The sequence below is a fragment of the Podarcis gaigeae genome (genome assembly GCF_964106915.1).
Source record: "Podarcis gaigeae genome assembly, chromosome: 2".
Taxonomy (NCBI): Eukaryota; Metazoa; Chordata; class Lepidosauria; order Squamata; family Lacertidae; genus Podarcis; species Podarcis gaigeae.
The window spans coordinates 75,219,982-75,246,633 of NC_139679.1; the positions used below are offsets into that span (position 1 = coordinate 75,219,982).

A 26,652-nucleotide genomic window follows, 5' to 3' on the forward strand; every position below is an offset into this window, starting at 1 on the left:
CAATGAGAACTGTACATAATAGTCCATGTGTGACTGCACATCAATTTTTATAAGGGCATTATGATATTGGAAATTTTATTTTCACTTCCTTCCCTAAATGAGCCCGAATATGGAATTCCTCTTTTTATATTGGGTTGGCATTTTCGCTAATCTATCTACCTTGACAAAGAATTATTTCCTGGACAGTGACTGCCAATTCAGGCCCCACTAGCACATAGGTGAAGTTAGGTTTTTAAAAACCCAATATGCATCACTTTATACTTGTTAACTATCAATTGCACTGGCTGTTTCTCTTGTGGGACAGATTTAGTAAGTAGGAGAGGATGTATTAATTACAATTATCATTCCAGTCTCCCCATGTGTTTGGGATTTAAATGTTTAGAATAATCAGCTTAGCGTTTGCACTTAGAAAGCTAGCTGGTCAGAGTTTCAGATTACTATCCCTAGGCAGAAAAAATAAAGGCTAAGGAAAGGCTGCAAAACCTACCGTATTTTTCGCACCATAGGGCGCACCGGACCATAGGGCGCACCCAGTTTTTTTGGGGGGAAATAAAGGGGGGGAAATTATTTTTCCCCCCAGGCGCGGGGCTGGGGCGGGGGAAGCTTGAGCAGCGGGAGCGCTCCCGCTGCTTGCGGAGAGGTCCGCGAAGCCTGGACGCGCTGAGCTCAGCGCGCGCAGGCTTCAGCATGCAGGCAACTCTCCGCAAGCAGCGAGAGCCCAGCGCTGGGCTCCCGCTGCTTGCAGAGAGGTGTGCGAAGCTTGGAGAGCGTGAGGGGTCGGTGCACACCGACCCCTCTCACTCTCCAGGCTTCAGCGAAAGCCTGCATTCGCACCATAGGATGCACACACATTTCCCCTTCATTTTTGGAGGGGGAAAAGTGCGTCCTATGGTGCGAAAAATACGGTATTTAAACCCAGTTTTGAAGCAAGCTCGCTTCCCCCTTTTTAGTTACCACACTTGGAAAAATAATCAAAACAAAAACTGTAAAGTAAGTTAAAAATAGTGCTTACTTAAAGTCTTGCACTCATTTTCAACAAACACCAGCAAAAACAATGCAGGTAAAAATACTTCTAGGTTACAAAATTCATAGTTAAATTATAAGATTCAACTATGTCTGCACATGGGGAGAACACAGACAGACAACTATCTCCATCAAAAGCATGGTGCAAAAGGACAAAGAGAGAGAGAGAGCAACATATGTCTCATTTCTTCCTGCCACTGGAAACAGGGGAAATGACATCACACAGAGCTCTCTCTCCACCAGTTACATTCCTATGGTCTAAGACTGCCCATTTAGTAATTAATAGCTCTGTGGCCATTGGCCCCCAGACTTACTAATTAACAAGAATATGCACTGTTAGATTTTGACTGCAACTATCCCAGTTTCAACCCTTGTATGTTTGACAATTCAGCACTATGCCACTATGGTTTAGCTACAATGTGGGATGCAGCAAGAATTTGACCCAGAAACATATTTTCTCTTGGGGAACTTATTCTGAACCAGAACTAAATCAAGACACTGATCAGGTATTCTGGAAAATAAAATATTTTTCCTACTCACTGTAAATGGGCCCATGTATGCTATAAAGCCAGCTGAAGCCAACACATCCCCTGCAATGTTGTTAATCATATAATCCAGGTTCTGGACTGTTTCCTGCCAGCGTATCCTTTCATCAGCCAGGCCATTAATCAACTGGAGAAAAGAAAGATTGACATTAGTTTCTTTCTCAAAGAAGCTCCACCAAACCCCAGCAGAAAATGCCACAGTAAAACAGTGACTGGGACTGCCCACCTAAGCCCAACTACTGATATATGGGAAATGAAAAAGCAGATTTGACTCCCTGCTGTGATTAAGGCCACAAAATTACTATCGATGAGGATTTGGCAAACTTGCTTGGGCGGACATAATTGTCAGAAGAAATTGGTGGTTTTACTAGTATCCCCCCCCCCCCGCCCGAGTTTCTGGATTGCAACTTGGAGATTGTGTCTGTCTCTTTAACAGCTCTGCTGATGTGAAACAAAAGAAAGCTGTTTCTTCACCCCCAGTTCTTTCCTTCAGCCTCTGCTCCTGTCTTTCCATCTTGCCCCAACAAGTGGTAGGTGAGGCCTGGTGAAGGGAATGGGGCAGGAGAATCTACAGTTGTGGCCGTGGCCCTTACCTTGTCAGCCCGACCCAGTCTCTGCTCACACTGATCACACTTCATCTCGAGTTCCTCTTTTGTGGCCAGAGTACCTTGGTATTTGGCCTGCAGGTTGGCAATGCCATCTTCCACCTCTCGAAGACGCTCCTTGGCCTCATCCAGAATCTTTTGTGTGGCCTGGAGGTCTTCTTCAGCCTCCCTCAAGGCTTGCTGTGGAGAGAGAGAAATTTTTGTGAATGTCAAGTTCTGCCATAATTCCAAGGAAAATAATTGTGGTTAGCAGCAATGGGGGTGGGCAGAGGCTCCATTCAGTTTTAGGTGTACATGCAATAACTTTGAAGAAGCCCTGCTGTAGTTCTTACTCGTTTTGGCTCCACAGCTTTTGCCACGAAGTGATACTTATGCATGGCCCTGACCCACTGGCAGATAGATGTGCAGGCTTTGGACACTTTGGCTATGGCTGCTGGCTGAAATTCTTCACTGTCGATATATGGCTGGATCAACTTAATTACTGAATCTGCAATGTTATCCTGAAAGGGTTAAAGAAGAGATTATGAGTGCTGGGAGCATCAAGGTCTGAGACATCAGGGGAGTCAGCTGTGAGGCAGAACCAAATCCCATGGCAAAAATTCATCAGTGCGGCAGGAAAAGTATAAACTCCCAATTGTGCACTCCCTTCTCTGTTTCTAGCTTCAAGCCAAGCTTAGGCATTGCTCATTCATTCCTTCAAGATGGCTTTTATTACTGCAAGGCAATGTGTTTGGTTTGTGGGCAATACAGGTTATCATTACCTCCGCGAAAAGTGGAAGGAAAGGAAACCATTTATTTTCATCTGCTGGTTCAGGCCAAAATCAAAAGGTGAGTAGGCCAAGGAGCGTCCAGTGACTAATCACAGTCAAAAGGACAGCTGAATATTCCTCGCATCACATCCCTTAATGGGGAACATCATCACTGACATTTGCTTCATAGCCAGCTTGTGACTACAGATAGATGCATGGTCCATGTTTTACGCAACCTTAACCTGGGAATAAATCGAGCCATTTCCTCCCAAAATTGGGAAGTGCAATGAACTTGACCCCCTTTCCCCATTTCACAGCCAGGGATTGCTTGCACACCTCCCAGATCCCTGACTGTCAAATGATAGCTTTGTGTGGCTAAGAGAACTCTCCCCTGGCTAAGGGAAGCATCTGGGGCAAGCAGGCTTCACCTTGTAAAACCCTTTAGCCTGAAGGATTCTCTGCAGATATAAGGTGTTTATTCCCACCAGCAGTTTCACTGGGTGTGGCTTCTTTCAACTCCTCTGTTTAACTGAATTGTAGTTTAATTGTTACATTTAAGGTACTATAAAGGGGCTGTACCTCCTAAGAAATGTGGGGTGGTTGGTCTCCAACAGGGGCTATACCTGTGAAAATTAATCTTAGGGGTAGGAGACTACTGGAGCAACAGGGTCCCCTGTGAGTAGTGGCATTTCCGCCTTGCCCCTACATAAAATCATTTTTTCAGGTGCATCTTTTCAAAGCAGCCCTGATGGCCATCAATGGAGACGACTGCTTTGAAAGATTTCACTGTCACCAAATGCTTCCTTGCCAGGAAAAGCCCTTGCCGAACTTCTCCAGGCTGTGTTTTTGGGATTTGTGGCATGGGTGGGAGGATATTAAACCAGGAGTTCTTGTCTCCCTTGGATTTTAATCTACTCTGAGGATTTGCAAGGATGGCTGCTTCTCTGAAACGCACACCATGAGACCCTGGAGCTCATATCCTGGCTTGAGCCAAAAGAAAATAAAGCGGGGAAATGGTAGATGCCTCCTCCCTCCCTCCCTGCCAAATAGGTGAGGTTGTGAGGGGAGGAAAAAGGGGCATCCTAGAAATCCCTACCCAGAGATGTAGCATATTGGATGTATTATTTCTCTGAAATATACGGCCATTAACTAATTAAATTGAGCTTTACTAGCATGAACCAAAAAGCTATGAGAGAAAAGCATTTGATTGACTAGATGGCAAGCTTAAGTCCCACAATTATGCCAGCTACACTAGTACTTAGGCTTGCCCTTTTTCTTTTTTACTAGCCCTTGCTCCTGAGCTTTTAATAACAACTCCCTCTGTAGACTTTAGCAGAGGAAAAGTTTATTCCCATGCCAGGAAGTGCTTCACCTGCTGTTGCTTCCAGATCAAGCTGTTGCTAAAAGCACAGGAGAAGCCAAGGCCGTTTTATTCTGGTCAGTTGGATGGGAGGAGCATGGAAGAGAGAGAATGGCTGGCTGACTGACTGAATGACTGACTACTATGGTACTTACCTTATCATATTTAAACAAGCTTTCAAGAAATTTCCCTGGGTCCTGAAGAAGGACTTTGCCGGGTTCCCAATAGTCATCTAACTTGGAACCTAGTTTCTCTCCTGCCACTTTCTTGGGCTTGATACCCTTCATAATGCAGACAGCTTCAATCACCATCTTCACTCCAAGTGGAGGACGCTGCATTGCTCGCACCTAGTTGGAAACATGGGGGGAAGAAGTGGATCAGTAATTCAGTATAATGTCACATCTGCTGGATGGCATTCCTAACTATCCTGGACTTCGGTACTGAGGCATGAAATAAATAAAAGAGCACCACCATTCATAAAGCTGAGTGCCCTTTCTCTGATTGTTTATAATACGCTATCCATGCACACAGCACTTTACAAACAAAGAAATGACAGGTCCCTGCCCCAAAGGGGCTTACTGTCTACAAACTGACACAAGGAAGACAACAAAGGAAGGGGGTAAAAGGGGCAAGAATATATTACTTCAGTGACAATTATTTAAGCTTAGTTACAATGGGGGCATGAGGACTAGCGGGGTTCTGCTAAAGGCTTCATGGAAAATTAGGAGGGGTTTGAAGATAGGATGGCATCATGGGGACATTCTGGGAGGCTGCAAAGAGCAAAAGACCTTTGTGCAGCAGAGGGTGGCAGAGAGGGACAAGTGAAGATTACAGGCAGGAATGCATCAGGATATATGAATGAAGAGGGGTAAGGGACCATGTGGATAACTGAATAGGTAAGAAGTCTAGGAACTTAAGGAAGTGTGTCATATGGCCAGCATTATAAGAGAGTTGAATGCTTTTTGACAATCAAGTGCTGGACTGAGGTGAGGGGAACAAAAATGAGGCAACAATGCTGAGAAAAGATTGCAGTGATTAAGATGCAAGGTGACCAGAGCCTGAATCAGCTTTTGCCAAGATGTCAGAAAGAAAAGGACCAAGGGAAAGAGTGAGAGTGTGTTGTACCTTTTCAACAGGGTAGGTGGTGGTGTTATCAATGAATACAGATAGTGTGAGGGAGTTGGGACAAATGATGAGAAATTTGCTATTGGATGTAATGAATTTGAGACAACAATGGAACTACCAAAAAGAAATAACCAGTGAAGTACTTGTACATGTGACATCAGATGAAAGGGGGAAATTTTAGGATAGCGACGGAGAACTGGGCATTAGCAGCATACAGGTGGTACTTAAAGCCACTCTACAATGTGTGTAGAGGAAGAACAGCAGAAAGGCAAAAATAGGAACCACAACACAGAAGGAAAGTAGGAGAAGAGCTTTCTTGTATGAAAATGCTGAAAGAGCAATTAGGCATGTAGGAAAAGAATTCATGGAGGGCAGAATCATGGAAACTTAGGGCAAAAGGGGAGCCAAGCAAGAGAAAGTGATTAATTTGAAAGGGAGAATAGAGGTCAAGGGGAGTGAGGACTAAATAGAGACCTTTGAATTTGGTAGGGAGGAGGTGGTCAGTGATTTTGGTAGGTACAGTTGAAGAGGTGAAAAGATTTGCAGGAGAGAAAACTGAGATACCAGGAGTACACAGCATACTCCAGTAGTCTGCAAATTGCAGCTAGATGCGAAATTGGACAAGAGATTTTTTTTTAGTGGAAAGGATAGAATCCAAAGTAACACTGAGTGAACATTCTGTCAGCTTAAGGAATTCTACTTGTGCAGTTGAATTTTTTCTCCTCCCTCCCACACACCCCTTAAATATATTTTAGGGGTTTCCCAGCCCCATGAAGCAGAATTGGAAGGGGCATGGAGTGTGCGCGGGGAGAAGGGGAAAAGTTCCACTGCACAAGCAGACAGGATGGGCTTGCTGAATACTACCCAGTGGCATGTTTAAATGCAGTCATTTTGAAGGTGTGGTTCTTATTTATTGGGAGGAGATGATAGCTGCCCTGAATATGGCTGCTTCTTTAGGTTTGAAACACCACCTACCTAGGTTTGATTTACACATGCCTAGTGACATGAGGAAAAAGGAAGACTGGGTTTATAAACCTTTCATAGTGTAGAAAAGAGAATTTCAGGACATGAAGTGCAGTAAGTGTCCAAATCCTAGGGTGGCCAGTTGAAAAAGACAAAGCTCCCAAACCTTTAACAGCTATGTAGAAGAGGGATGTTAGCAGCTGCAGCACATAATATAAGCAACACCAGCTGAAAGTCCTCCTTCTACATAACTATTAAAGGGGCCCAGTCTTCTTTTTCAGCAGGTAACCCTTTCAAATTCTCTCCTCTGCATATCCATTAAGGATGAAGGGCCCTGACCTTCTTTGTTGAGCTCAAGTATGAGGACCCCTTCATGGATCACTGCCTTGCCGTGGCGAAGGGGCTTGAAGAACTCAGAGAAGCTATGAACTATGCCGAGCAGGGCACCCAAGATGAACAGGTCATAGTGGAGAGTTTTGACCAAACGTGATCCACCTGGAGGAGGAACCGGCAAGCCACTCCAGTATCCCTGCCAAGCAAAACCCCATGGACAAAGACAACTGCTGGAGGAGACTCTTGAGAGTCCCATGGACTGCAAGAAGATCAAACCTCTCCATACTGAAGGAAATCAACCCTGAGTACTCACTGGAAGGACAGATTGTGAAGCTGAGGCTCCAGTACTTTGGCCACCTCATGAGAAGAGAAGACTCCCTGGAGAAGACCCTGATGTTGGGAAAGATGGAGGGCACAAGGAGAAGGGGGCGACAGAGGACGAGATGGTTGGATAGTGTTTTCGAGGCTACCAGCATGAGTTTGACCAAACTGTGGGAGGCAGTGGAGGACAGAGGTGTCTGGCGTTCTCTGTTCCATGGGGTCACGAAGAGTCGGACACGACTAAACGACTAAACAACAACAACAACATGAGGAACCTTTGGCTGTTCAGATGATGCTGAACTACAGCTCCCATCAGCCCCAGCAAGTATGGCCAATGGTTTCTCACATCTGGTCTAGATCACTTAGAGTTGCCTAATTTATGGCACAATCTTAACCATGTCTACTCAGATTTAAGCCCTGTTGAATTCCATGGGGCTTAAAAAGGTAAAGGTAAAGGTACCCCTGCCCGTACGAGCCAGTCTTGACAGACTCTGGGGTTGTGCGCCCATCTCACTTAAGAGGCCAGGGGCCAGCGCTGTCCGGAGACACTTCTGGGTCACGTGGCCAGCGTGACATCGCTGCTCTGGCGAGCCAGAGCCGCACACGGAAACGCCGTTTACCTTCCCGCTGGTAAGCGGTCCCTATTTATCTACTTGCACCCGGAGGTGCTTTCGAACTGCTAGGTTGGCAGGCGCTGGGACCGAGCAGCGGGAGCGCACCCCGCCACAGGGATTCGAACCGCCGACCTTTCGATCGGCAAGTCCTAGGCGCTGAGGCTTTAACCCACAGCGCCACCTGCGTCCGCCTCCATGGGGCTTACTCCCAGGTAATTGAGGTCAGGACAGTGAGCCTTAGTCACTCAAAGCTTTATGAGTGAACAATATTGTGCTTGGCATTATATGAAAACTGTCTCTGTTGTCAGATCTTTGAAGATGGTTTCATGTTTGCAAGTTGTCACTCAATGTCAGAACCACACTGAATGAGAAAAGAACATTTGTGCTTGAACTTTCCCCAGTTTAGATTATTGTCATACTACCTCTGTGTCAATGTATGTATGTATGTGTACTTGGAAGCTCCACTAAATTTACTTTCGGGTAAGTGTGCATTCAATTATGGATAAAACCACCTGATGCAAATAATGGCTGAAGTGTCCCAGTGTTTGCCATCAGATGGCTAGGTAGGTATGCATGCAAGAGAAGAATCTCAAGAATGTCTTTTTGGAATGCAATGGGATGAGCTCCCCTATTATGTATCAGTAGGGTTACAGGCTGGGAAAGTACTGAGCATACTAGAGCTGATGGGCTTTCATTGCATTGCCACCCGTGAGCAGAAATTGTACAGACAGGATGGCAGTGATGATCAATACAAAAGGCAGCTGCCGGATATAGTACAATACTGGATAGAAACTAATCATACCAATTTGTCAATTGGCTTCCGATATAGCTTTAACACAGCAGTTTGCAATTAGGACAATTAGCAGCTGCTAATACTTGATCTTTGTGCTGTGAAAAGTTCCCCCTGCTGGTTTCTGCAGAAATAGGTATAAGAGAACTCCAGGCTACAGTTTGCTTCCAGGGTTACAGGGGTAAGTTACAAAGAGTGGCTAAAAAAAGACTACATGCATTGTTGTTTTGCTACTGCACCAGTGGGGTTTTGATCACAGAATTGCTGAGTTGGAAAGGACCCCGAGGGTCATTTAGTCCAACATCCTCCAATGATGTTGATGCAAATAAAAATGCAAAGTAAATCACTTGGCTCACAGGATTGCTCCAGGGTGGTTGTGGTCTGTGTGTGAAGAAGCTGAGGGATAGTATCCAAAGGGCAGAATAAGTATTTATGCAGGGCCCTGAAACTTTTCCCTGACCATGAGCAATCCTGCTTGATCCTCCTTTATATTATAAAATTTAACCAATTATTATCTGCATGCTTACAAGATAAAAGCTATTTTAACACCCAAATGCATGAAGAAAGTTAACACTAAAATTCTCAAGGTGTGGAATTCAGATAACCGATACTAGGGGTGTGCATCAGCTCTGTAGTTCCCAAATTAATGAGGCAAATAGGGGTGATTTGGGTAAGGTTTTCACATGCTTGAATCAGACTGACTGGAGACTCCTTAAAGTCCCAAGTTCCTCTGTAGAATTGAGTGCCCCCATGCTGCTTTTCAAAATGAGTCCTGCATTCTTTCCCAGGGGAAAGGTTCTGTATCCCCCAACGATCTCTCTGTGAGTTGGAAGGAGAAGCCTGTCTACTTACTTGCGTGGGCTCTTTGCTGGGTAACAGGCTCTTTGTACACCCCCCCACCCCACCCCCGGAATGTATCTACATACAATTTGGCAGACTTAATCAACCCTAGTAGGGCTCCTATATCTGCAAATTTCATCAAATTCGGTGAAATGAGAAAAAATTATAGCCACGTTTAGATTTTCCATTACTGAATGTAGGAAAAGCAGAGCTTTGTTTTTAGTAGAATGAATTTGATCCCCCCCCCCCAAAATGAGTCAAGCTGGAAAGATGGGGTGACTCCAAAAAAGACTGGGCTGCTTCCCAAAGCGGAAGATACAAGTCAAAATCTTATGGTTGGTGCACACCTCTATTAAACGTCTTACTTGTGCAATGATGGCATAGGTAGGCACAAGGGAGACCTCCCTGCATTTTGATAAGCAAATTGCATCTGCTCCCTCCAGGGTTCGAAGAACCAGAACATGCTCTCACGGAGACGCTCCAGAGTTTTCCTCCTGGATACAGTTGACAGAGGAAGTGAGTTTGTGGAGACCCTGAAATTTGTTTATCCCAAGGCAGATGATCTTCAGGAGAAAGACTTTGACTGGCTCTTTGATTGTCCTGAGACAGAACAGTTTCTTGAGTCTTTCTGCAACATAGTGGGGGAGGAGAATGTATCCAGTTCTACAGAACTGGAGGCCTATGAGAAACTGGTCATTTCCGGGAAGCCTGTTCTGGAAGGTGAAGCACTGGAACAGGTGTTGAAGACCTGCCGCCAAGCCTCTCAGCTCAGGTGTGCTATGCAGGAGAATGACACCTTGCCTCTCGAGACACTTGAACAAGAGGTGCAGATGCTGAAGAGCCAATGCGCCTGTCGGGTAATGCGGCGCACCAAGCTCCAAATTCGTCTAGCCAGCTTGAAGCGGGAGCTCTGTCATTCAGCTGAGAAGAAAGAGAAAGCAAGCCGGGAGCTGAAGAAGGCACACCTGCGGCTAGAGCCAGAGAACTTTCAGAGCAATGATGCTCTCAGCCAAGCCTGTAAGAAAGTAAAGGAGCTGATGCAATGGCACAGGAAGCCTGCAAGCAAGCGGCAGGAAGCCTCAATGGCAGCAGCGGACCTGGAACGTTGCCTTGAATTGGAAGAAAAAGTCTCAAAGGTTTTATTGGGATTCTCACCAAAGGTCTTGCCAGATGTTGTCAGCGATGTGGAAGCTGATCAAACAGTTCTGGTGAAAAGGGGGCAGGGAGACTCTTGGGGAAAACTGGATACAGGGTCTATGGAAAGACGAGCTCAGAAAGTGCTGCTAGATAGTAAGAGTACAATCTGCAGTCATGATTCTGAAGGTCACAAAACGACATATGACATGCTGAAAAGCCAAGTTCTCCCCAAGGGGCAGCTGGGCAATAAGAACGAGCCAGAGTTTACTTGTAAAGCTCTGCTGCAAGAAACGGACCGAATGGAAAGTGAGAACTTCAGAACTGTTCAGGATGGTTGTCAAGGAGGGTTGAAGATGCGGGGAGAAGCTGCTGAAATGGAGCATGCCAAAGATGACAAGCTGAGCAGCTATCAGGAAGAACTGGAGCGCATGGCATTGGCTTACATGTGCAGTCAGGGAAAGGCACTTGTGACCTCTGCAAACATTAAAGGAATTTCATATACCTTGAAATGGGCAGGAAAGGCCCTCAAGGCTGCTAAAGGGAACAAGGTAGGTCACTAGCTTCCTGGCTTAAACAAACAGGGTTTAGTAAATGACAGTACTGTAAGCACTTTTAATACAATAGTCTCTGCAACACAGAAATGCATTGAGAGAGAGAGATACGAATAATAAAAGAGTGAGACTCTAATTCACCTGTTGCACTTGGTGAATGGGTTTGAACCACTAGACATTTTTCATCTGTAGTGAATGCACTCTATTTGTCACGCAAGCCCCTGCTTGGCTCTGCATTCATCAGAGCTGGTGTTTGATTCTGTCCACCTCTGACTGTATCCATCCACCAAGAGCCAACCCGTGTACATTAAAATTTTGTGGAAATAGAGGACATTCCTGAAGGCTGAAACTGGCAGGTTTGGGATAAGGAACATGCTTCTGGCGAAGAGGAAACAAATGAGTGGTGGTGGTGGTGAAAACAGTTTCTCTAGAGCAACAAAGAAATCCCTTGCTGGGGATGAATGAAAATAAAAGAAACATTAGGAAGTGGGGCAGGGAAGGAGAGAAAAGTAAAAGCAACATGCTGTTTTTCACTTAAAGTCTGTATCCAACATGTTCTCAACCATGAAGTAAAAAAACTAATAGATTGGGGTGACAGCAAAAATCCGTTTGCAATGTTCATATTTAAGTGACATCTTATTTATATGTAAGCTGTATATTATGTATTAACGATGCTGCAAACACAGACAAAAGTAATACTTTTGCCCCATGTTTTGAATAAATTTTTATCTCCCACTTTATGGACTCTTGACTGCTAAGCTTTATAAAGAAAGCTGATATAATCATTGGATATCAGAAAATCAAAACTTAACAGGTCCTCTGGACCAATCTAGTCCTAAGCTATTTGTATTGTGTTCTGCATTATTCTCAGTTTTCTGAGTTACTGGGTTAGGAGAATACTTGCCAACAAAACTGGTGGTTTTTCTTGCAAAGTTCGTAGAGGCCTTCAAGAACTGCAGGGGAATGTGAAATTTAATGTCCTTCTCTTCTACAGGTGGAGGAAGAGAAAGGAGAACTGTATCTTCGTAGAGCCACTTTCCAGGAGCAGTTGTGTATCCTCCAAAGGGAGGTTAGACAGGCAAAAACCAAAAAACTTGTCCCTTTGCTCCAGACCAGTGCCAGCCTCCTTCGCTTGCCTGTAGTATGTGGAGAACTCACTTTGGAAACCAGGAGACTTGGTCATCTTGTATCAATGCAAGAACAAGCTGCTGACCAAATGATGGTCCAGTGGAGCCATTTGGAGCTGCTGTGGCTCTTGCTGATGCATGAGCAGAAGAATCTGCAACAGATGAAGACCCAACTGGAGGGGATGGTGGCTACCTCGAATGAATCACATGCTAAATTACAGGAATGGCAAGCCTGCTTTGAGGATTCAAGATTCTCCATTAAGCAATGCCCGCGGACTCTGATAGACCCCAGTGATCTCACCATGTTAAGGTAAAGATCAGAAGAGCTATGGCAGGGGAAAGGTATCAAATGGCTGCAAGTGTTAGAAACAAGGAAATACTTCCTTAGAGTAGAAATGGGGCTCGTTAGAAAACAAAAATAAGCTGGTATGTGACTAAAATGAAGCATAACCTATTGAAGATAAAATACGCTAGGACCTTCTCGTCCATTTCTTTTATGCAGCACACTTGAATGAATGTTGGAAAAGAGCCATAGTCATTAATGCAGGACATTTAAACCACTTTGAGATGAATTAACAGATAAACTCCTAATTGTTAATTCAGCTAAATAAGCATTAAGTCTAACTCGGGTTGAGTCTTTCAAATACTCAAAATTCTCTCACAGCAGCAGATCAACAAGAAACGAGATAGCATCCCAGCACAATTCTATAGTCACTCTAGTCATCTATAGCGCAGCCATTTTCAAAGTATATGAATCTCTCGCTTTTCTCACTGGTACAAGGCCAAGAACTGTTATGGATACAATTTCTCAAAGCTTCTAACTGATGGATGCGTCTTATGTATTCCTTTCCTCCTTAGGCTGTGGGAGATGCTAAACAGGCACAGTCAAGATAAGCAACTCTTCCATGCCTATGGGGCCTTGGCAGGCTGGGGCTCCCGGTTATGCCAGGAGCTCAGGATGCTCAAAGTGCAGCTGGCAACGCCACACTCTCAGCTTCCTAAACTGGAGTCTGACAATGAGGTGCTTCACTGTTTGATGTATGGTGACTGCAACCAGCTAATGCTTCGTGCTCAGGTAAGCAAAAGCTGTAGCCCATCATGTGTGTGAAACTTCTTTTTCTTGCTATATTATCTATTAATAATCACAAGAATAGACCAAATTAACGGCACACAATGATCTTTGCTTTTGCTACACCATTAAGTGTTGTACTCTTGGGACTCCTGGTCCTCCTTAAGTAGCAAACTTCCCTCCCTGTGAAACTTCTAAATGATGAAAAATTGGAGAAATATGTGCTGCTGCTTCTGAACCCCTATTTGTTTTGACACCTGTTTTCTACAGGGACTAGAAGAACCTCTGGAGCAGCTTTACACCACACAAGCCAAACTCTACCAAATGCTAATGGACACCTTGAGTGATGTGAAGGCCAAGCAAAAATCCCTGCGGAGTCACTTTCAGCAAACTGAGCGCAGCCTCTACATGCATTTCTTCACTAACCCAGAACAGCTGAAGGAGCTGGTGCAAGATGCTGAGAAACAGACCCTGGCATTTTCTTAGGTGTCGGTATAGTCACATGAGTGTAGTTCAGTAGAAAATAGTCCTCCAGCTTGCTTGAAGGTACTCACATCTTATCGTCATCTAGACTGAGTGGAAAGTCTCCTTAGGGAGAATCCTGTTTGTGAAAGCTTACATTGCTATGTTCTCTTTGTAAAATTGACAGATTTGGACCTACCGGTAATTCCATATACAGTGTTTCTTCCCTACAATGACTTGGTAAAAAAGGCTCTTAAACTATAGTCTGTTTTTTCCCTTCAGAGTCTGAGTAAAGTGATGGAAGAAGTGATGGATGGGTGGGCTGAGATGTTGGTTAAAACTAAAAGCTACAGTGCATACTTCTAAGATGGGGCGCTGCCCTTTTCTGCTTGCCTGCATATTTATTGTCTACCTATTTTTCTATCTCAATTACTGATGTTATTCAAAAAAAACTGTGATGAAAGAAGAACATGGCTGCACAATCAAGAATGTTTTGTTTAATGGTCAGGGTCCATTTTTTGCTGTCTTAAATTGTGGTAATACAAGAAGCTCCATGGTTGAAAATATAATGTGTACCATTTTCAGGCATGTTGCTTGTTTTATATTGAAAACAACTCACTGAAATATGCTAATAAAAGTAATGTTCACTTTAATTTTAACTATTTGTTTAGGCAAAGGGCTATACCAACTAGCCTAGAAACATGCTGATGTTGCAATATAATTATTGAAACACATTCTCCCTTTACCTTTCAAATAGGATATTGTGACAGGCATTGCAGAATCCTGGTGGAAGCTGGTCATAATCACTTATTATAGAAGCCTATTTTTAGATAATTTCATTGGCAACAGGATCTACACATTTTATCATAAGTTACAATATAATTTTGTTTCCAGAATTCTGAAGTAAGGTTATGGAGGGGCTCTCTTTTCACACACCAGTAGCTCAATATAACTGCATTTTCCACTATGCATTTAAGACATACTAAAATATATTGCACATATCTGAATATACCTATACATTGCTTTTGGTGACTTGCTGCTGCCACCTGACAATACAGATGAGCTACTTGCCTGGGTGGGCACCAACTAACAATAAGTCTTCACATGTGTAGCAAAAATACACATCTAGAGCATTAAAAAAATCTCCATATGACTCTACTCTTAAGATCATCTCTAGGCACTGACTACAACATCAGTCAAATTGACAGCTGGCTAAATAAACCCAACTCTTGGAACAGTCCTTGAACAGGGGGAACATAATTGACAATAGGCCTTCTAAATTTTCTGGAAGTGCCAAATAATAGTAGGTAGTAACCCAGCATGTCAGTGAACAGAAAACGAGACAAGGATCTGTAGCACTAATTTTCTGCTTGTATTCAGCAGCTGTCAATGTTCTTTCCAGCTAGGAAGCTTTGCAGTGGCTCAATAATCTATTCAAAAGGGAGTTGGCCTTTGAATTCAATAGGAGTAACTTCTGAAATGACACAAACAGGATTGTGCTGTGTGATGTGAACTATGCTTTTACTTCCCTTACTCTTCTCATCTAGTGAAATGAAGCCAGAGGGTAACATTACTATAGAACCATTCGAGTCCAAAGAGTTAAGGTGGTAGAGGGATGCTGATACCCATCGTTTCAGCCTCTCCGGCAGGTGCAGACTGCTTTTCATCCCTCCTCATCAGATTTATCATTTGATGAGTGAGGAACAATGTTTGATCTGTGTATATGCATCTGCATTTCTGTGTATGTGATGGCTGGGATGTGGGTGAGAGTGTGTGCACGCTGGATATGACCCCTCTGCCAGTGTGCAGTACCCAAAGGCACTACATACCTTTGGCTGAAAAGGATTAGATTCTTCTTCTTCAGGGACAGCCATCAAAGGGAATAAGCTGCTACAACTCACTTACAAGGTAAACAAGTTTGAAAATCAGAATGGGTGGGGTGTTTAGGGGGTGTTACTATTGAACCTGTATCCATGATAAAGCACAGACAGTATAACTAGTGTTCTTGTTGAAAGTATTGTTAAAAGCTATTCTTTCTCAACTCTGTTACCTCTGTAACATCATTTTTGTTGAGGTTCCTCAAGCTGGCAAGGGCAGCATCCAGGGCAGGCAGGGCTTCTGCCAGGTCCTTCTGTGCGTCATCAGCAATAGCCTGAGCGGTCTGAGCTTTGACTTTGGCTTTCATTTCCTCTGCCTGCACAGCATTCCGTGTTTCTTCTGCAACAGCTGTGTCTACCTGCAGCAGCACAAAGGTATTTGGAATCATGAATGCCTTCAGGACTGGCTAAATTAGAAGCACCTTTTCTGCATCAGTCAGAGACCCAGTCTGCCTGCCATGGTAAACCATAGTTAACGGCTAGCCCTAAATACATGGCTCTCACTAGCGCACGGGGGGTGTGTGTGTGTGTGTGAAACGGACAAACCACAATAGTTGTTTTAGGATTACATCTGAATACAGGATTGTGGCTTGTTTCCCTCCCCACCCCAGCCCCGAAAAAAAGCCCCAAGCCCACATTAAGCCAAAGGAAAACTTTGACAACAGATCAATGTTTGTTTGGAGTAAAGCAAACCATGAGCACTAATTCAGATGAAACTTTAAGTCAGGGGTTTGTTTGTTTTCCTCCTGCTCACTTGCAGGAAGGAAAAAAGCAGGCAAGATTAGTGTATTCACAGTAAACTATTAATTATGGTTTAGCACGATGTGTTAAAGAGGTCATTGTTTGCCAAAGCATAAAAACATTCTAGCATAACAGCAACAACAACAACCCAAGGGGCATGCTTTTCTCAAAAGAGCCAGGAGCAGATATGGCTGACCAGAACTCTGAACAGGAACACTGCTGATACAGAATGATAGTCTGCAATGTTTGGTTACCTGTCTCACTTGGGAAGTAGTATATGGTAGATTCAAGTTCTTTATTGTGCATGCATGGCTAAAGATAAAGAGATTGCCCTTCTTATGAACATGATTGTCTGAAATAAGCATCACACCTCACATAGCAAGGTTAAATATTTGGAGTTTAGTATAAAGGCCATGTCATGCCATTTTGGAGCCAAAAGAACAAACCCAAATGGCATCCCCTTTTGCAGTAAAGAACAACAAAAGTTTTCTGTCCTTGTGGCAAATGTTGCCCCATTACAGTGGTACCTTGGGTTAAGTACTTAATTCGTTCCGGAGGTCCGTACTTAACCTGAAAGTGTTCTTAACCTGAAGCACCACTTTAGCTAATGGGGCCTCCTGCTACTGCTGCGCTGCTGGAGCACAATTACTGTTCTCATCCTGAAGCAAAGTTCTTAACCTGAAGCACTATTTCTGGGTTAGCGGAGTCTGTAACCTGAAGTGTATGTAACCTGAAGCGTATGTAACCTGAGGTACCACTGTATTTTAATTGTAGGACTTGTATTGTGTGAAAACAAGGCAGAGATGCAATATGGGCCTCTCTTTCTCCAGCTTAAAGCTAACAAGGCAAAGTATCAGCACAAAGTCCAATGATCAGGTTCTTTCCCCTTCTTGTTTTACCAGGGCACCATCAGTCTCTTTTGCAGCAGTGTCTGAAGGCCCACTGCATACCTGTATCTGTTCCATGGTTACCAATGTGTCTTGGGCAGCCTCAGCCAGCAGGGGGCGTGCTAATTCTAGCTCTTCCTGCATTTTTGCTACATCTTCTGCAGTTCGCAAAAGCTAGAAATGGAGGGGAAAGTCATTCTCATATTGAACGTGTCTAGCGAAGAGGAAAATAATCTGAAAACAGTACAGATAGTAAAGGAAAAACCTCAGAAGTAGCTTCAAGCTGCTTGAAAAGACAACCTGTTGTTTATTCTGGGCTCCACTGGAAAGTCTCTTCAATTCGAGAGCACAATCCAGTCCAAGCCACAGTTAATTCAGTGTCAGAGTTCTACACAGGTGCTCAATTCCCCCACCAAAATCAATGGTATTAAAACTGCTTAACTTTTACTTGGCCCAGCCATGTTTTAAAACATTATTTTACCATTGCTTTTTCTTTGTTGTTATTCCATGCTGCCACTTTTCTGCATGAAAACTGGCAGCATTTCCTAAGAGTAGCACTATATGCCCAAAGCTTGTTTCAGGTTGTGGGTTTTGTTTTTTTAAAATATAAAGTATAATGTGCTACTAAAAGTCTCAGTTTCACATAAGACCAGGGTGAACTGCACTCAGTAAAGGAAAAGAGAACATCAATATATGTGGCTTTATCTTCATTCCTTCTCTCTCTCTCTTATAGCCTTACACATTTACACAGTGAAGAAAAGAGTCTATGCCAGCCTTCCCAAGTTGGTGCCCTTCAACTCTCAGAAGCTGATGGGAGTTGAGGGTTCAGCACTATCTAGAGGGCCCCAGTTTGTGTAAGGCAAGTCTTTGCTCACACCCAAATACAGATTGACTTTCACTAATGATATTTGGGTGTATAATGATTCGAGGTAATTAACACCATTGACATAGCATTTACCTTAAATAAATAAATATAATTAGGCAAATCAGTTTTCAGTCAGCAAGAAAAACATATCTGTAGGCTTTTTGGAAGATGCATGTTAATTGATCTGATCGCTGTCTTAAAATATGAAGGCTACATGCTGAATTTTATTCTGAGTGTTTTTCAGATATTTTATTCTGCTGGATTTTATTCTGGGTGTTTTTCTGATTTATTTTTTTTACGTGTTAAATAATTCTTTAGTCTTATTTTGGTAGTGTTTAATGTGATGCATGCTGTTATTCCAGTTATAGACATACAGGCACCCTCTGTGTTGAGCATCTAGAGCCTTCCATGTTGACCTCTCTTCATCAGCTGCCAGCTGGGGCAGCTTCGGGTTCTCTCTCTAGGCTTCCTTCTGAATTCCCTCACTGAACTTTCTGAAGACTGATCTTCCTACAGTCCTGAGCCTGGTGTAATATTCCCTTCAGCCAATCAACAGGTTTCTGTTGGAATTCCAAACCCTTATAGACCAACAAGTTTGAAAGGAATGTCCACTAAATAACTTATCATAAACTAACCACTTTGGATGTTATTGCCCTGTACATAAAAGCTGGAACCTTGCATGTATATATCACTGTCTTCTTAGCACGAATTAGTAACTCTGACAGTTTGAACAGCTATTTGGTAGATGACCACCAAGACTTGAATACCATGCATCTCAGAGATGGGGAGCCTGTGGCCCTCCAGATGTTACATAACTACAACTCCAATTATCCCAGACCACTTTTTACCTAATATTGATAGTTTCTATACAGGAGGCTTCCAAACATTGACTTTCACAAGCAATGACAATGCTTTTGAAAGTAATCAGCACAGTGACACACTATACATCAGGCCCAAGCTGATATTCCAAACTTAGTAGTGTGTGGTGGTGGAGGGAACCTTTCATGATGGGCTTTGCTGAAAAGGAGAAATTGGTCTTCAACATATGTGATAGAACCCCAAGACTGAAGAAACTCACCTTGTCCAATCCACTCTTCATCCTGGTTTTGGCAACTTTGAGCTCCTGCTTTTTTGCACCTATCAAGGTGGTGAAGATGCCGAGCAGCTCCAGGTAGCTTTTGGGAGTGACATAATTATGCCTTGCCAATTCTGCCAGATACACCTTGCACTTAAGTGCTACGCTCTGATGGATTTCTACACACATCTCAATCTATAAAGGGGAGGAAACGGACGTTGGAAAAAGGTTTCTCAACAGAAAGAAGGCAGAGAATGACTATGAAATGTGCTACATGCAAGATGCACAAAATGTGTAATGCTAACATTTATGAAATGAGTATTTCCTTGAAACACAGGGACCAATTGGAGAAGTGACAGCTATTCGAAACACCAGCAGGGACTCATACAATATGAATTCTAATAACGAAACATTCAATTATTAGATAGCTGCTCTCTTTTTCATGTTTCTCCTTGCACATATGTAAAATCAGAGGTTGTGAGCATGTTTAAGAGAGGTCACTTACCATTCCCTGTATAATTTCAGGGGTGGCATCAGTATCTGGGATCTCATTGAAAAAGGAAGCAGCAACAGACTCCAGGGCTTCTGCAGGCCACTCATTAAACCAGTCAATGGTACAGCAGTTCACCAGAGATGGGAACTGTCTGAGCCGTGCTCGGAATACCTCTCCAATAGGACTGGAGAACGAGGAAGCAGTAAAGAACGAGAAAACCTTATTAGAATAGACTTCAACTAAGTCAAATATCTCTAGTTGGGATGTACTGCAGGGAATTCTTTTAACAGCAAAGGCCATGCTAGGCACATTCAGAAAACCACAATTAAAATTTATACTAATATATTACACTAAACCACTGGGGATGGGGAATTCCCACCTCACCAGCAAAGCCTTTATACTCATTAATGTTTCCACAAGGCAATCATCCCAAATGTTGACATTCAAATTAGGTGCCCTACAGATCTCTTCTACATGTGTATTGGAACTAAAGGCTGTAACTATGGTATGTGCCGTTATTCCTGAGGGAATAGGCACTATGCTTTGTAAGTGAACACTTTGATCCGTCTAAGAATTGTGGGCAACACAACTTCATGGCTCCTATGGATACAGCGTTCAAAATGCAGTGATATTTATTTTGAAGATTTATAGCACATCTATAAGACTATTAGCCGAAATATAATTGAAAAAGTCACATCAAACCTCAAGGGTACGGAAAATAGGAGTGAAGAAAAAAACCAACAATATCTGAAGGATCACAGGCTCCCCATTCCTGCTATATTCCAGCCCCCTGTAGCATGGATCACTACTGATAGTAAGGAAAGCTCTTGGGAGCTTGGAGAGACCCCCTTCACCATTTAGCCCAATGGACTAGGCTAGCTCATACCTCATGCATAGGACTGTGTGGATATTACTGCGTACTCTCCCTGTGTACGCAGCCATCAGGTTGGCCTTGGTAGGCTGAAGCCCCTGGTCCTGCACTAACGGTTTCATAGTGGTCATAATCTGGTCCTGTTCATCCAGGGCATACAGGTTGGGTATGTCTCCTGAATTCAGCAGGTTGTTGATATCCTCAAGAAAGGACTCACTTTTAATCTAAAGAAAAAAATTAAAAGGCTTCTATCGGCAGTAATAATGTTGTGCCTTTCATTTTAACCTCATCTACTTACCCACTAAAGATCTCGTCTTTGTGACTTAGATTTTCCTATTGAAAATCACGGAAATGTAAGTCACAGTGAGAACACTGGTTGTGTAAATAATGAGAAATAGCCTAACTGATGGGATGAGATCTGCATTAGAGAGAGAATAGTGCGAAACCCCTACTTTGTTAATGTGAACTAGTAATTCAGAAATTAGACTAACATTTGAGACCCATCTTTTGGATCCAGTCCTAAACTCTGATCACTTTTCTAGGCATTTCATTCTTAAGACAATAAATATGCACTTCCTATCTATTACTTGCAATCCACTTACCATCCATCAACCCTAAACATCTGTTTTAGAGACATTACATCTCTCCAATACTAGTTGGGCTGTATTTTGTACCTGGGAAAATGCAAATTTCCCTCCAATGGTACACTTATTGCTACTAGAAGGCATTGACACCTATTAGATATTGCTTGTAATGAGAATTTTCTCCCTTTCCTTCACCCAATACTTATGCCATTCTATGCATTCTAATGTGTTATTTCGCTCATTATTAGCAATGTTTTCAATGTTTTCAATGCTGAGTGCGTGACTCAGTGCATGAAACTGATATTCCTTCCCTTATGCACAGTGCCACACCATTGTGTAAGCCACTTGCTTTATTATTATTATTATTATTATTATTATTATTATTATTATCATAATCAGAGAGCCTGTATGGTATAGTTGACTGCAGTACACAACTACCTAGTAGTATGGTTGTTGTCCTTCAACAAGTTGTGCAAATGGGATTATTCCACAGGATTGCACTGCAACATATCTAACCACAGATCATCTGGATAAGCCGCAGAGGCACTATGCAATTTTTGGTTTGCAGGGTACTCAAATATCAGTGTGATTTATAGTTGTGATTCTTACCTGTTGGCACCCATGTGTGTAAAATTTGGCCAACATGTTTAGTAATCTAACTCCTTAACAGTTAAGAGTTCTTAGTACCACCAAGAGAAATGTCATTCAGGTATCAGGTACAGCACCGTTTTTCTCAAAACATAGAAGTTCAGTTTTTCAAGTAAACTTGCTAAGCTAAGACTAGTTGGGAAAACAAAACAATAGATGTGAGTGACAAAATTGGTACAAATCTGAGCAACATTCATTTAAAGGTTTAGCTATCCAGCACAAGAAGAAATTTCATTCCCAACAGCTTCAATTACCTGCGTATCTGTAAACAGAAAGGTAATGGATAAGTTTTGCAGACCAGCCTTCAGCATGATCTTTTTGAGGTCTTCTCTCCAGTCAGATATCCCATAGTTCTTGGAAAGTTCTATTTGAAAACATTCATAATCAGCTCTAAAAAGGAAATGATTATAATCAGGGCATAAGCTACAATATGTTAATCATAGCTGTCAAGTGTCCCTTATTTGAAGGGACAGTCCCTTATTCCAGCGCCATGTCCCGCTGCTGTCCCTTATTGATGGATGTCCCTTAAATTTCAAAGGAAGCAGCTCCTCTCCCTCCCTCCCTGCTGGCCAGGGAGGAGGGAGGCTCCAACTGTGTTGCTTGGCTGTGTTGCTCACCCAATAAGAAGTCAAAGAACGACGGGGGGGGGGTGGAGCTTGCATGCCTTGTGTGTGGCTAGTTAATGCAAGCTGAGGGGTTTTTTGAATGCTGGACGCCATTTTGTTGCACGTGCTGCTGCAAACTTTGCAGTGCAAAGCCAGGCCGGGGAGCCATCTTAAGTTGAGGCTGCATAGGTCTTGTGGTGCATGTGATTCAGATTCTATTCAATTGAACCTCTGGTTACAAAGTTGGTTGGACAGTGTTCTCGAAGCTACCAGCATGAGTTTGACCAGACTGCAGGAGGACAGGAAGACTGGAGTGCCTGGAACAGGTGAGGCTGCAGGTCCCTTATTTTGGCTGCTGGTCCCTTATTTTCAAATCTGTAAGTTGATAGCTATGATGCTAATACGTATACAAGGGAGAAAGACACAGAAAGAACTGTTGGTTGCTAACTGAGTGGTAGTTCTGTATCACTGGAAGAAGGTAATCTGTGAGAGTTACGGGGCCACCTTGTGGTCAAAGGCTGGAAAAAGAATTTGAGGGAAATAGGCAGCTTGCAGAATCCAGTTTGCATCCTTGCCATACTCAAACAGGTCAGTTGACCAAGACACAAAAACACAAAGAGAGAAAACAAACATCTACTTCTCTAACAATTGTTGTAACCTACCCTGGAGCTTTAGGGTGAAGGGCAAATTAAAACAACGAGAGTGACCCTAAGATAAGAATCTAACAATTTTTACAGCAGAACTAGAAAAAAACTACTTAACCAAAGCAGCTGAGAAACTAGGGTGAGGCTGATGACCTTCAACCAGTGAAACCATTCCTACCATTCAGGTAGAACATAACAGCTTTTTCTCATGTTGCTGGAGAAGGTAATTAGTGAGGGGCATACCAAAGCTTCTCTAAGAATTTATATTTTAATTTTTGTAAGCTGAGACCCAGATATGAAAAGCAGGGTATAACTTTTAATAAATAATAATATTCTTCTTCTTTGGTGATCACTTGTAGTCGAGTAAGAATAAGAATATAGGGCCTATGTGGCGGAAGTCTAATGCATATTGCCAGAATCTGAGCAATTCCCTTTCCATTTTGAGAGGCAATGGTTACACAGATTAGGCCTGTGCCCATTAGGCTCTATGTGCATAGGCCCAAAGACCATATTCCAGTGTTATAAAGTGGATGCGAGGTGGACCTGGAGGCATTCACGTACATTGGGTGGGAAGGCAAGGAAAATCCCAGTTTCTTCACTATGGTTACTTTCTGTACAGCTGGAAAATGATGTGAACAGTGTCAAACTTTCTTCATATGATGTGAGCAAACTGAACTCAGAAGTAGAAATGAAGAACATAAATCCTAAAAAACCCAAACCCAAACCCAAACTCACTGCTTTTCTGATCATTCTGTCACTATCCACTGGCTCAGAAACCTTTAATATCATTCATATCTTACATGTGAGATGCTAATTTGGTGAGAGATTGCCTTCCACTGCCACCAACACCCAATAGAAGAGCATTGCCCAGTGCCTGGCGCAGAATACGGGTGATTCGGCAAATGTGTTGCATAGCGTCCATGAAAAGAACTAGCTTCATCTTGGTAGTATTGATCTGATTGTATTCCTCCATGTACTCTTCAATCACGTGCATAAGCTATAGTCAAAAAGAGAGGAAGAAGAATAGGAGCAGGAACTAAGCATGCCTCTCTGAGAAGGCCATCAATGGACCATCCACCTCTATGCCCATCAGATCCTGTCAATAAGGGAAGACAGGGGTGAAAAAAATACCCTCTGTCTTAGAAAGCCTACTCAGTGAAAATGAAAATAGATGATCTAGGATGTACACCCATCAAAAAAGAAGAGCAAGCAGCCTTTCTTTAACTCCCCAACCAAAATCTTTCACAGATAAAGTTAACTATTTAAATAATGTTCACTGTAAATCATAGCCAAGTTCAATAGGATTAGAGCAACACACTTGCAAGGATTTCAGAGTATCAATTTGAGTTTAGCTATTGTGTCATAAATTATCTAATCCCTCATCCACATTTTATCTATCTGGGCAATGGGTGTGATGAACATCTGCCTACCTAAGAGGCTGGATTAATTATCTATAATTCACTTAGTGATCATGAAAGAAGACATACTGTTATTATTATCCTTGACTACATGGCAGTGAATGCAAAGTACACTGCTCCTTATTAAAATCGTTATATTTTTACCCTTTGCTTAATTAACATTTTCTCAGTACGCACAATATCCTTCCAGTTGGGAGTTCTGCAGGAAGGATAATTACCTGCAAAGGTCACCTGTACAGATTTTAATGGCATCCACTGCAGTACTATGAACATTAAACTTGTTCCTCTTCCTAGTTTATTGCATTTTCCAAGCCCAAGTACTGTGGTAAAGTCATCTGCATAGCAGATTCCCAACTGTTCTTTATTACTTGCCTGAACACAGGGGGCAGTCAGAGGAAACAGCATTATCTAGGTCTGTTCTATCCTCTTCCATCCATGTTCATCTATCATTCTCAGCATGCTTCTAGTGCTCAGTCTATCCTTGTACAACCTTGTTGTTGTTTCTTTCCTCTGAAAATCATAATCACTTCTAGTATAGGCTTGCCAAGCATAAAGTATATTCTAGAAACTCAACTCTGGACACCCAATGCTTTTATTAACTGCACCCATATTATATGTTGTGCATAAAGGAATGAAAGCTGGAAGAAGTACAAAAATGGAGAAGCATCTTATGAATCCTACCTTCTCTCTTTCGGCAATTAATTCATAAAGCTTCACATCAGAACCTGGGTTCATGAAATCCCCATAGAGAAGGGGCTTATAAGGAACAACTTCCTCAAAGGTGGTATCCCATTCAGACATCACGCTCTTCATCAAGTCATCAAACCAAGTTCGGTCCTCCTCATTAACCAGACGGTCACGAAACACACGGCAACTCTCATGATACCACAGCCTCAGAAGGTCCGCTTTATTCTGGCAAATAATTCCAGTGACAACCTTAAACAACCTTTCATTATTACTCACACAACCCCAAAGAAAGTTATTTCTTGTTCCACATTGATTCTTCCCCCTAAGACACTGACCCTACAGTGTGAAAAACAACCCATTCCCAACCAGATTTATAAGAAAATGTTTCTAAACTACCAGAGCAAATCTAAACCCCAGATCCGCTGATTGGAGGGGTTTAGAGGACAATGGGTCTCTCCCCATAACACAGACCAGTCTTGCTAGTGGAGGATATGCCGCCATGGAGACCCCTCCTACGTCTCCAAAAAGCTCTGTGGGTTTGGCTCTGGTGCCGGTAGAGTTTCTGCTACAATTAGTCAGTGTCGGGCTTTGAAATAGAGAGTTCTGGTGCACAGAAGGGGTAGCCTTGGATCTGCTAGATCACAGGCCCCTCTGCTCTTCAGAGAGGCCCCAGAATCGGGTCCCTCTCCTATGCCAGTCTAGACCTGTTATAACTAATTCTCCTTCCACTGGAATCAAGGAGTGGTTTGTTTCGTTTTTAAAAAATAAAGATCCACTCAAGGAAAGGGGAAAAAAGGAAAGTCTGCCACACATCTCCACCCACACCCCACTTAGGATTGCACTGTAAGAATGGCTGGCCAAAACTTGAGGAAACTGGGAGGTGGAGTTCTGCGGATAAATTCATGCACTCAGATTTTATTGCAAGATATATGAGGGACTCATGGACACCCAAGCTCGATTGTACTGGGTTTGCGGTAAAGCTCTACCATGGATACTGCAGAATAAAGTTCTCCTGAGGTAGGGGGACTATGAGTGAATGAAAGAGGTGTGATACACTTGCTGCTGCCAACAAGAGAGAAAAAAGCAACCCGAATATTTTGCCCCAGATCCCCACAATCAGGCCTAGATTATGCCTTATTACTTGCACTTAGTGCAGTGGTATGCGATGCACACAACAAAGGGATAACTATTTGGTGTGTCATTTTATCGAGAAATAATATGCAATTTCCAGCAACTAAAATTCCTGTCACAGAGCAGATATTGTGAAGGGAGCACTTACCATAATTTTGGCAGGTTCTGCCATGAGCATGCCCTGGAAAACCTTGGACAGATCCCTCAAATTAAACGTATAGTGAGATTTTGCTGGAGTAGGCAACAGTTGGGATGTGATAGTGGAATACACTCGTATAGTTGCATCAACAAGGGGTTCGCTTAAGTCCTGCACCTGTGGGCATCCAGCTAAAAAACCCAAAAGATGGTCAGCATTGCAGTGGGGGCTTTTCAGGAAAGGAAGAACCATGAGTGATCACATAGAAATAGGGCAGGCTAGCTTGAGACATAGTGAGATTTACCAATGACTTTATCTCACAGAAGATGTTTCCCATCCTCCCAATCTATATTACTGCCTAATGTGCAGTTGTAGT

General features: G+C 42.9%; 2 protein-coding genes across 2 annotated transcripts in view; one reads left to right on the forward strand and one right to left on the reverse strand.

The window, feature by feature from the left end:
- Positions 1 to 26,652, reverse strand: part of DNAH1 (dynein axonemal heavy chain 1) — a 116,532-nt gene that overhangs the window by 15,493 nt on the left and 74,387 nt on the right. Inside the window, 13 exon segments of the mRNA XM_083726716.1 lie at positions 1,564 to 1,695; positions 2,162 to 2,353; positions 2,506 to 2,673; positions 4,438 to 4,629; positions 15,665 to 15,850; positions 17,183 to 17,293; positions 19,063 to 19,254; positions 19,565 to 19,736; positions 20,439 to 20,647; positions 21,910 to 22,045; positions 23,705 to 23,901; positions 25,004 to 25,234; positions 26,289 to 26,467. Of these exon segments, the coding sequence (XP_083582842.1) occupies positions 1,564 to 1,695; positions 2,162 to 2,353; positions 2,506 to 2,673; positions 4,438 to 4,629; positions 15,665 to 15,850; positions 17,183 to 17,293; positions 19,063 to 19,254; positions 19,565 to 19,736; positions 20,439 to 20,647; positions 21,910 to 22,045; positions 23,705 to 23,901; positions 25,004 to 25,234; positions 26,289 to 26,467 (2,297 nt within the window).
- On the forward strand, positions 9,640 to 14,258 carry LOC310838802 (HAUS augmin-like complex subunit 3). Its single transcript, XM_083726580.1, has 4 exons — positions 9,640 to 10,953; positions 11,951 to 12,393; positions 12,942 to 13,158; positions 13,423 to 14,258. The coding sequence occupies exons 1-4, from the start codon at positions 9,730 to 9,732 to the stop codon at positions 13,636 to 13,638; spliced, it is 2,100 nt and encodes a 699-aa protein (XP_083582706.1). The 5' UTR covers positions 9,640 to 9,729; the 3' UTR covers positions 13,639 to 14,258.